Source organism: Emydura macquarii, unplaced genomic scaffold (genome assembly GCF_026122565.2).
Source record: "Emydura macquarii macquarii isolate MOO-44397 ecotype Brisbane River unplaced genomic scaffold, CSIRO-AGI_Emac_v2 contig_450, whole genome shotgun sequence".
Classification (NCBI taxonomy): domain Eukaryota; kingdom Metazoa; phylum Chordata; order Testudines; family Chelidae; genus Emydura; species Emydura macquarii.
In genome coordinates, this window is record NW_027130587.1 from 4,214,027 (window position 1) to 4,225,417 (window position 11,391).

General features: G+C 55.8%; 1 protein-coding gene across 1 annotated transcript in view; it reads left to right on the forward strand.

The window, feature by feature from the left end:
- The window catches only part of SRRM3 (serine/arginine repetitive matrix 3), a 153,537-nt gene extending 145,163 nt beyond the window's left edge, over positions 1-8,374 (forward strand). The window contains exons 14-16 of the mRNA XM_067537687.1: positions 1,558-1,785; positions 3,157-3,294; positions 8,164-8,374. Coding sequence (XP_067393788.1) covers positions 1,558-1,785; positions 3,157-3,294; positions 8,164-8,374 — 577 coding nt within the window. The remainder of the gene's footprint in view (positions 1-1,557; positions 1,786-3,156; positions 3,295-8,163) is intronic.
- The last annotated feature ends 3,017 nt before the right edge of the window (positions 8,375-11,391 follow it).

Here is an 11,391-nt window from a genome sequence, read left to right on the forward strand (position 1 = left end):
AAGGGTTTGATCCTCTACCGGTGAGGTCAACTGGCATTTCACCCAGGGCTCAGGAAAGCTGCGTTCAATTCCCTGCCCTGCCGTGAACTCCCTGCGTGCCCTTGGGTGTTGCTCTGTCTCTCCAGGCCACCTGTACAATGGGGTGAACAGCCCTGCCCTGCCTCGCCGGGTGGGTAAATACATGAGAGGCCGAGACACCACGGGGGGCATGAGAGATAGACAGCCGCATTCAGAAGAGGCGTCTGCCATGGAGACAGCAGGGCCTCTTCCCATGGCTGTGGTGTGATCGCCCCAGCACACCGTGTTCGCTTTTGAGCACCTGGTTGCCAGAAAGGTGGACGGACAGGGAGAGTGACGGAAATGATCCTGGCGCCGGGGGAGCTGTCGTGCAGGGCACCAGTCGGGTCTTTGGGCTTGGCGTGGCAGGTCCTAAAGGCAAGGAGTGAGAGCAGGCGCCATGGATCCAACGGGCACTCACACCACGGATTGCTCTGGGTGGGTGGCGTAGTAGGGAAGGGGGAACATAGGCTGGGTATCAGGCGTTCAGTGCACAGGATTCGCTGGCCCAGTCAGAGAGAACCACCTGCCCTGCCTTATCTGCCCCGTCCATAGATTGGAAAAGGGATCAGTCCAGAGCAGGGCCGTATCCAGAGGTGCGGGTTTCAGGTGTGCACGTTCCATCTTTGCAAGGATTTGCGCCCAGAGGCGAAAAGCTGCTTCCAGTTTATTCTTTTCTCATCTGCCTGTGGATCACATGGCAACCCCCTGAGAATCAGGATCAGACACCATACACAGAAACCCAAAGACACTGTACCTCCATTTCCCAGTACTAGGAAGACAGGCACCGCCAGGCTGTTGGTCCATATCTGACAGTGGCTGGCACCAAATGCTTCAGAAGAAGGTGCTAGAAACCCCCTCGTGGACGGTGGTGGAATAGCCTGCTCCTGTGGGAAGTTTCTTCCTGACCCTAGAAGTGAGTGGCTGGCTTATGCCCTGAAGCATGAGGATTTGTATCCCCTTCACAAATATTTGTCCTATCTGATGGGCGTGTTGAGGTCCCTATTAGTCATATGACTGTCTCAGACTTTTTGGAATCCTGCTAAAACTTGGCCTAAGTATTCTCTTGTGGCAGTGAGTTCCATAGGTTAAGTAAGCCCGGTCTATGGAGTGCATTGGCAGCAGAAGTAGCTATTCTAAGCAAAGAGTAAAATGACGATTAGCCCTACTTTAGTCATTGATGTGCAGGTTAGCAGCGCCTTGCTTATTGACACAGTCGTGTGGGCTCACTGCACGTTCATGGCCTGATTTTCAAAGCACCCAAGGGTCCCATTGACTTCATTTGGAATTATGGGTGACCAGCACGTCTGAAAATCAGGCCCTGACCCCCGTTGCTCCTGGGTGCCCACACGTCATTGTTCTCAAGGCTTCAGTTGGAAGTGGGTGGTGTTTTCCTGTCCCCTTGGAAACGTGGTGAAAGCCAGCGGGTGATGGGGAATGTGGCTTTTGAGCTCGAGCTGGATGAGACGGTGACTGGTTGTCTGATCCAATGGTCTTCAGAGAGAAGGACAGACACCACCGAGGCAGGCCAAATAGCAGCTCCCAGTCCCCGGTCAAGCACTCCCGGCACAACTCAGAGAGAAAGAAGAGCCTGTCCCGGAGTCCCGGTCACAGGAGCAGCTCCTGGAGCTCCAGTGGTTCCCCGTCCAAATCCCGGTCCCGATCCCGGGAGAAAAGAGCCGTACGGAGCCGGAGCCGGTCTCCGTCGCAGAAAAAAAACGCAAGCAGGTAAGACACCAGCAGCATATGTCTGCCGAGACAGGATCACGGGGTGGGAGAGGTACATGGGCACAGAGACACGCTGGCACAGGCGTGCGTGAAGATGCCAGCACAGATATGCACATAGTCCGTGTTCACACGCACACACAAGGACACCAGCGCACACATGAATACAGGTATGCACACAGACCATGTTCACACACACACAAGCGTACAGATGGAGACAGATGCATCCAGGGGTGTGCACAAGGGGGGGCAAGCAGGGGCACAGGCCCCCCAGTAATCATCAGGGGCACAGAACTCCTCCGTCCCCGGGCATCGGGAAAGTGATCACCTGCCAGGGCCAGGGCGGGGGGAAGGGGAGAGCAAGCTCCTCCCAGGATGGGGAAGGGGGGGTGGAAAGAAGGGTGGGGCACGGCAGTGCCCCTCCAAAAGGGGTCAAATTTAAATTTCTGTGCATGCCCCTGGATGAAGACACGTGCCTTACACACCAACCCAGCCAATCAGGAGAGGCCTGAGTAAAGAAATGCGCTTTCAAGGTGGCCAGAAGGGCAACGGTCTCTGTCAGACCAAGATGGGGGAAACCATTCCTTCACTGAGAACATCTTTTCCCTTCTCTGCCTGTGCCAACCTCGGGGTAATCAGCTCCAGCAGCTCAGTGGCTGGGGCAAGGCAGGCAGGGAGAGAGAGACCGGCATCTCTAAGAGGCTCAGCACCCAAACCATCAGCAAGGGGGTGGTGAATTGCACCCGGAGATGTAATTGATGGCAACCAGGGCAGCCCTGCGGTACACAAGTGGGACCAGCTCCATAGAGATGCCGCCGCATCCTGCCCTAGCTGAGGCTTCTGCGTGGTCCCCAGGGCTAGCCCTATGGCAGCCAGCTTGCTCACACGTCGGGGTGCAGAGACACACACATGCACAACCACGGAAGCCCCATCTCTTGAGCCAGGCAAAGCAAAGCATTCAGAGGACACACTGTAGTGGTCCTACACTGGATCCTGTGAGATGGACCAGATGGGACCTACTAGACCTGTTCCATCGCTAACGTTTATATTGCACAGGGAAGCCCCAGATGTAAGGTGTGCTAACACGGTGCGGCTCTTCGGCATACCCGTGTGGCTAGACAAGGTAAGGGATTTATGGGTCTGCTACTGCTGCCAAACTACTGGAGCTGCTCCTTTAGCTCACCCAGGAGAGGCTTGTGTTTTTAACTCCACCGCTCCTGGTTCTATTCCTACACGGGGTCAGCACAAGTAAAATACGGACTTACACAGACGCAAATCATGCTCAGGGCCACACAGGACATACGTATAGGCCTGTAGCAGACCTGCGCACCAGGGTGCATGCAGCCCCAGCTAACACGTGTGGTTTTGATCCAGAGAGAAAGACAATGAGCCCCGAACACGGCATAGTGACACGGATCCTGCCCGGGCCAGGCGCCGCTCCAGAAGCTACTCCCCTATCAGGAAGAGGAGGCGTGACTCTCCCAGCTTCATGGAGCCCAGAAGAATTACAAGGTAGCTATCACAGTGCCGGGGCTCAGCCCTGGGGGTCCGTCTCTGGCTAGGCACATGGGTTTTACTCCTTCACTGATAGCCTCAAATCCCCAGTGTCCATCCCAAAAACTCGAGACAGAGCCCACGCTGCTGCAGCTGGTCAGCAGAGAAAGAGTTAATTCAATCTGTTTCCCCCCTTCTGTGTTAAAGGTACACTTCCTTGTCTGCACTAGGCTGTTAACGTGTTAGCTAGCACCTTCCAAATCCTAGTCTAGACAAGGCCTCGTGGCAGCCCGTGGTCCCATGATTAGATAGACCGATTACATTAGATACCAACATTACAAGCTTCTAAGCTCCTTCGAAACAGTCAAAGAAAATATGTCTTTATTTACTTAATGCTTTATTTATATTGTAAAGCAAAAGATACTGCCACAAATACGTTTCTCTCCTGCACTCGAAATGCAGAATTTCCCCCTCCTTGAAATTACACAGATCACAATCCTAACCTCCAAGATGGGCGATATTTCGTCCTAGGCCAGACACAGTTAGAAAGTCTAATGTCTTGTTGGCATTCAGAGCTAGAAACTTAAACACCACGCTGAGATTCTGCCTTTAGTGACCTCTTTGTTTCTAGCTATTGTCAAGTGCGAGCTACTGGGCCGTAATATTTGGACAGCTGGATTTATGGAAAACCAGCCGTAGGTCATGTGGTGAGGGTTACTTTTACCACTAACTTGCCCATCACAGGCTTAAGAGGCGGAGAAGAGAGGAAAATTAGTACCAAGGCAATGAGCTAAAGCTCCCTGTGGATTTCTCCTGTAGTTTTCCTGGGAAGCCAACAAAATACATGATGTGAAATGACGACATTATTGACACCCATAACTCACTGTGGCTTTGCTACTCCAGAGCAGTGCAGTCCTGCCTTATTATGGGACAGATTCACCGCTGATGTAAACAGGCAAAACACCACTGAATAAAAGGAGTCTGCCCCCATTTACAGCAGCAGGAAGTTTGGCCCCATATCTTTATAGCGCCACAGGCCCCAGACGTGCAAAGACCTACGTAACCATGTAATGTTCCTGCTTGGAGTTATGGAGGGGTGTGCTTGCAGGATGAGCTTGATGAAGCTAGTCAAATAGTTACTGCCCATGTTGCAAAGCGACACCACTGGAAATGAAAGTAACAGAGCAGTAACTTGCTTAACCACACCTGCGATCACTGTGTGTATAATCCGGGTTCCTGCCATGCAGTAAATACCATGGCTTATTTGATACGCTACTGTATAGAGTTCACCTTGGTTCCCACCCCACCCACAGGTGTCATTACGCCATTGTCTCTTGAAGCTGCCTTTAGATCTAACGGGGTTTTTTTTCCTCCGTGAAGGGGAGCTACTGAAAGTTTGCCAGATGAATTGATTCCTCAGTCTGGATGGCTGTGAAACCTGCAGGGCCTGGCAGTGACACTCCACAGGCACGATGAGATGATAAAAACGTGCTGTATTTTCAGTTCCCTGAGATTTTCGAATGCTTCCGTGTGCTCTGAGCCCTTTTACACTGGAGCTGTGGGTTGTAATGGCATCAGCCATGGGGAGGTGGGTGTGTGCGTGGTGGTGGGGGGGTGATGTCACTGGTGGCTTCCCTTTCCACGAATGATAGAGTGATGCTGCCATGGGCACCAGCTCCAGGGTGCAAGGCGGGGACCCAGCCATCTGGCTCATTCTCAGCTCTGTAGCGCAACCCGCTGGATGGAAAGGGCAGCAAGTCCCCGCTGTATGACCTAGGCCAGTTTCAAACCATGGCAGCCCACTTTCCGGCCTCACCAGAAGCTGGATTTCCAGAATCAGAGGGAGGTTTTGGGGCTCGTTGCCAAGTGCCGCTGTTCCACCCCAGCACCCCACGCATCAGCTAGAAGAGAGTCCAGGGTCAATAGTAACAGGGCCAGCTTGCTGCTGAGTTGAACTTCAGGCATCCCCCAGGAAGGCCATGGGGATTGTTACTGGTCAATGCAGAACAGAGCCCCTAGTCCTGTGTTGGTGCTGTGTCCTGCTCCTCCAAATCACCCTGGATACATGAGCTGCTGTGCTGCTTCCCTGCCTCCCACAGGAGGACAGAATTGTCGCAGACGGGACTTGGGTGGGGGGGTCCCACCGTACTTGTGGATGCCAGCCCCGGTGCAGCCTTGCCCTGCCTCAGGATTTTATTACCAGTCTTGCAGTCCTTGGTGTTGCTCTGAAAGCCCCAGCTGCTGGAGCCCCGTGATTATGCAAGAGACTCAGCTTTCATTGTTTTGAAAAGGAAGCTCTTGGCCTTGTGCTTGTGGGAAAAAGCCTGAAAACATGACCCCCCCGAAGGCTTTAAAACCCAGGCAGCAACTAAACAGATCCTGACACTGTAATTACCTCCTGTGAATTTTTTTAAACCAATTTTATGATTCGGGGGGGGGGGAGGAGAGGAAGGGGGGAGGGAATGTGAGTCTGGATCGCTGAATGTTTGGGGCTGGCTAGACTGGGGGGATGAATAGAGGGAGAAATGGGGCATTGGGCCCAAATAGGTAGAGGAAGAAGGGTCCAATGGTTAGCGCATGAGCCTAGGCTTGGGGGCCCTGCGTTCAATTCCCTGCTGTGCCCCAGGTTTGCTGCGTGACCTGGGGCAAGTCACGTAGCCACTCTGTGCCTCAGTTTCCCGTCTATAAAAATGGGGCCCACAGCCTCGCCCTGCCTCACAGGGGTGCTGCAAGGAGAAGTACTTTAAAGCTGGCGAGGGGCCCAGATACTGCAGTGATGGGGCCATGCATGTACCTAAGAGATGCACGAGATGATGACTCAGGGCCTCTTCCTTGTAAAGGAGTACCAAGCCCGCCTCAGCCTGCGGGAAACGTTCCCCAAGCGCCTGGAGTGCCCTAGTTTGCCTCTGAGTCTCCCTGTGTTTGTCTGGCCTGTTCCTCCGCCTCCGTGATTGATGCCAACCTCTCCTTTTCCATCTCAAGGTGCCCCTCGGAGAGCGTCGCCGCGGGCCTGGTTACCATGGTGCCCAGGACCCTCCGTGTCTCCTTGAATTCACTGCGTGAGGCCTTCAGCGCTAAGCTGCGTCTGTGCCGTGTGTCGCGCTCTGTCGCTCCCACTAACACCGCTCACCGAGGCGCGCGGGGTTCCTGGGGGAGGGCTCGGCTGGGGGGACGGGGGGGTTGGTGACCTCCACTCCTCCCTCGTCCGTCCGTTGCCTGTCTCCTGCGCCCGATAGCCCCAGTGGGCCGAGCCGGCGCGCGCCAGGGTCCGGGGGGCGGCGCTGTGACTCCTGGGCAAGTGGCCACCATACCGAGGGCTTCCGGAGCCAGCATCCTGGCTCGCTCTGGGACCCGCTGCCATCGCTGCGGGGAGACGGGGAGACGGGGAGCTGAGCGGCTGACGCCCTGAGCCCCCCGCGCTGGAGCTGCCCTCGCCTCTAGCGTGGGGCCAGGAGGGCGTGACTGGAGCTCAGCCAAAGAAGCGGGTCCGAGCACAAGGGAGGCTGAACGGGGCCCGGGCTGCGGGGAGGGTGGCCGAGGCAGGGTTAAGGCCCGGGGGCAGCGTGATGAGGAAGTGGAACGGGGTTGGAAGGCCATTGGGGCATGTCTTAGGGCCCCACAGAGAAAAATACCTGGAGGTCTGCAGAAAAGGACATGGAAGTCCATGGGGGAACATGCTAGGGGGTGTCTGGAGGGCTAGGGGCCCATGGGGGAAGGGGAGCTGCCCCATGGGGGAGGAGGGGAGGTCTAGGAGAGAGGTAGGTGTGTGTGCCAAGGTAGGAGGATATGGAGGCCTGTGGGACTAGAGGGGATGTCTGGAGGTCTGCGGGGGAGTATGGAAGGCCATAAAGGAGCATGCTAGGGCATGGAGGAAGGGTTGGAGGCCACGGAGTCCATGACGGAGGGTTTGGAGTCACAGATCCCATGGGGGAAGGATTGGGGGCCACAGGGCTCATAGGAGACGTTTTGGAGGCCACGAGGTCCATGCGGGAGGTTTGGAGGCCACGGGGCACATGGAGGGTCCCAGGGACTTGTGGGGTCAAGAGATCCAACCCCACCGCCATCCTGCTCTCCTTCCTCAGTTCTCCTTTCCTGCTGTTCTTAGCTTCCCTTCGTCTCCTCCCCTCCCACGTCCGTTTCCCCAGCACGTGGCAAACCTCTCGTCTTCCCTCTGGGCTGCAGGGGGAACCCAAGGCCAGGTTTGTTCTGGGCTCGCCGCAGGGAATCAGCAGCGGCGGCTCAGCCCTTCCCGGGGTCCTTGGCCCCAGCCCAGGCCTGATCTCGCCCTCCCACTAACTCCTAACTTCTGTTTTTCAGCAGCTTTCACTCTTTGACATCTGGAAAAAACCAAAAAAACTCAATTAACCTTTTTCGCACTCTGTCGTAGCTGCCTAATCCAGGACTAACCCCAGAGGGTGAGGTGGCTTGGGCACTGGTGGGGGCAGCTGGCAGTGGGGTGTGGCCAGCTGATGCCTTGGGGACAGACACAGGCCTAGGAGAAGTGCAAGGCATGAGGCAGCTCGTTCCCGTGCTGTGCCTGGCACCGAAGGGGTGTCAGCCATGGCCCCCCGGGTCTCTCGGCCCCTGGCAGCGACGCCGGCTGCCTGCCGGTCCTGCCCTTCTGGAGACGTGGCCTGAAATTCTGTCACGTCGGGGCGCGTTCTGGCCTTGGTTCCGGCCTACTGAACCAGGGCGTCTGGATCCAGATCTGAATCTACAAGTGCCCATCGTTTTGGGGAGGGTGAACGTGGGGCTCAGCTGGCGCTAAACTAGAACCGCCCCCCCCCCCCACACTCAGCTTCCCCCCTCCATGCTCAAGCCAAAGCCCAGAACCAAATCCGACCCCCGTCTTGCCCAGCCCTGACTCAGTTTCCCTTTCATTTGCAGTGCCCGCAAGCGCCCGATCCCCTACTACAGACCCAGCCCGTCCTCCTCCAGCTCCCTGAGCAGCTACTCGTACAGCCGGAGCCGCAGCCGGACCTACGACAGCTACAGCACCGGCCGCAGCCGGACTCGCAGCCTGGAGAGCCACTCTCCCAGCCAGAGCCCCAGCCCCAGCTACAACAGCCACAGCAGCTCGGAGAGCGCCGGGTTCTGAGCCAGCAGCAGAGGGAGCCGCCGAGCCGAGCCGAGCCGAGCCGAGCCGCTGCCCCCCCCCCCCAAGCAGCAGACACAGCCCCTCTCGCCTTCCTTCTCTCTCTGCCCCCTTCGGCTCTGGGACGCCCAGGCCCCATTCATCACCAGCCTCCGTGCCCAGCCCTCCCGGTCCTTCCAGCACCTCCTGGCTTATCTCCCTGAGGAGGGAGAAGGAGCCGGCCCAGGCGTGGGCTTCAGCCCGGGAGCCATGACATCTGGCCAGGAGGGCGCGGAGCAACTGGGGCAGCTGCTAAAAGACAGACCTCGAGGACAGAGGGTGGGGCCCGGACAGCGCCTAGGCACCTGCCGGAGGGTGGAAGAGGCGGCCAGGCTGGTGTTAGTCCCAGCAGGTGGCCAGGCAAATACGACCTGCTTGGGCAGGGCGGACTCCAAATCGCCATGATTTTTTTGGGAGGGGGGGGGGTGTTTCTCATTTCTACAAACAAATGCCGGGGCCGGGGAGCCCGGAGCAAGGGAACAAAATGTTTAACAACGACCTTGGACTGGACCCTCCCTGGGGAGGGTGGGGAGGGGGTGGGGGGGGGCCTTTCATGAACAAAAAGTTCGTGGACGCGAGAAGGGTTTGGGCTGGGCTATTTCTATTGATGTGGCTCGAGCCAGTCAGAGGCACTTGTGCTTTATTTCATTTCATTTCTTCTTTTTTGAGCACAACTGTACAAATTAGGGGGGGGTAGCAGGTAGGATGAGGTGGGGGCAGGGGAGGTTGAGGGACACCTGCCCAGCGGGATGGATGCAATCCGGAGACGGGAACCAGATCTCACCGGACATTGGCAAAGAAGAGGACTCACTGCTTCCATGTAGCATCACCGGCTGAACTGGGCCGTCTCCATTTGCTGGGGACTGCAGTGGCCCGTGGGAGGCGTCGGGTGGGGTGGGGGCCATTTGGGGGCATCCCCACCTCCCAAGCGCCCAACGCACTCGGAGCCTGCAATGAACAAAGCTCTCCTCCACCGTTCTGCCGTGGAAGCATCCAGCTGGGGGTGCTGGTGTCAGCGGCAAATCTCTGTGAAGGCAGACGACGGGAGAGCACCCCAGAGACGGCCGGATGCCATGCGGCTCCCCCCTCGCCTGGAAAGTCATGGGTGGAGAGGCTGTTTCCGGTTGTGATTTGAAGGTCTGTTAGACCCCAACGGTGCAAGTCAATGCTGCTGTCTCGTCGGCCCCGAGCCTGACCCAGCCGATCCCACACGTCCAGCATGGGAGCTGGCCACGTGCTTTGCAGAACCCTTTCCTTCTGAACTGCCGCCAGCGGGACGAGCCGGGCACGACGCCCACCCTAGAGTAGCACCACTCTCCTGCATGGTGGAGGAGTCCTCGGCATGGCCTAGCGCCAGGCTCCGCCCATCGGAACTCACAGTCCCATGACCTCAGCGTCATGCTGCTGGCTGATGGTGATGTGATGCTACCAATGAAAGGCCCGTGCCGGGACCTGGTCCCCAGGTGACGTGTCCCCCAGCATGGCCAGCTGAGCAGGGACGCTCACCTTCCATCACTGGTGCTGCCTTTCTGCTACTTCTCCAGCGCCTGGCTCCCTGGCCCCTGCCCTGGTGAGCTCAGTCCTGGTGAGTAGCCGTTCCTTACCATAAGGGGGAGGTTGCATAGACCTGAGCCATACACTGGACACCGGGCTCATCTTGGGCCCAGGCTGTGAACCCTGCACTTGCCCTGGGGGTGAGGGAGGAGAGAAGCTACCAGTCCAGGACATTGAGCCGGCAGCCCTGGCAGTGCAAGGGTTAATTACGACCAGGTGATCTACATTATACCATGCCACAGATTGATGTGGATTAACAAGGAGCCAGACTCCAGCAGGGTTTCTCCCTTTGTGTGTCTTGCTTATTTAGACTGCCAGCTCTTGGAGGCAGGGACGGTCAATCACGGTGCATGAGTTCAGTGGCTCTAGGTCCTACCATAACGTATAAACACCCTCAGAGTTATGGGGAGGGAGGTTGAAATCCCCCCCCCGAGTTCCAAAGACATAGACTTGCTTGGAGATCCCCCTTCATACACTACTATCACAGGCCCACTAGAGTGCCGCTAAGCTGGTTGGGAATTTTTTGCTGAAAAATTCTGATTTGTCAAAACCATCCATGAAATCTCTTGATTCAAAACTTTTTTGCAAACAATTCCACTGACATTTTTTAACAGGAAAGTTTCCGTATTTTTAGACGAAATGACTTTGTGTTTCAAAATGTTCATGAAAAGGTGAAAAGAAGGTCAAAATACATTGCCTAGGGAGGGAGGTTGTGGAATCTCTGTCATTGGAGGTTTTTAAGAGCAGGTTAGCCAAACACCGGTCAGGGATGGTCTAGATATTGATTGGGCCTGCCCGTGGGGACTGGACTAGTTGACCTCGCGAGGTCCCTTCTAGTCTTACAATTCTATGAAATCAAAATGAAACGTTTCAATTGATTGAAACCGAAAAAATGTTGGTTTGTCGGTGCGTGAAAACTTTCAACTTTTCATCCCGGTCCAGGATGAGAACATTTTTCAAAATCTTAAATTCTTGTGCAATGGGAAAACCATTGCCCAGCCAGCCTTATGTGCTACCACCTCTGTTACCTTTACTACTGCGAGCTGCCCATTCTTTCCTAGCTAGAATTTTTCCAGGGGCTCTTCTTCCAAACTTCCTTTGATAAATAAGTTCAAATGCCCAGTCCGTGACATTTTCCCTGGTCACTTACAAGAATTTGACTCACAGACCTTTGCTTTCCTGACGTGTGTCAGTGTAACCGTCCAGGGCAAAAGCGCCTCTCCCATAGGGGGAAATTCACCAAGGCCTGGTGCAAGACCTTCAGCTCTGGAGGTGCATTTCCCCCAATGTGCATACACTGTACTTCTACTTTTCTTGGCCGTTTTATAACCATCCTTCTTGCATTTGTGCTCTGATATATCAGACGGGTGAACTTGCTCCTGCACTGGCATTTATTCCTTTTTAAAATTCTAGTTCCTGATTTTTTT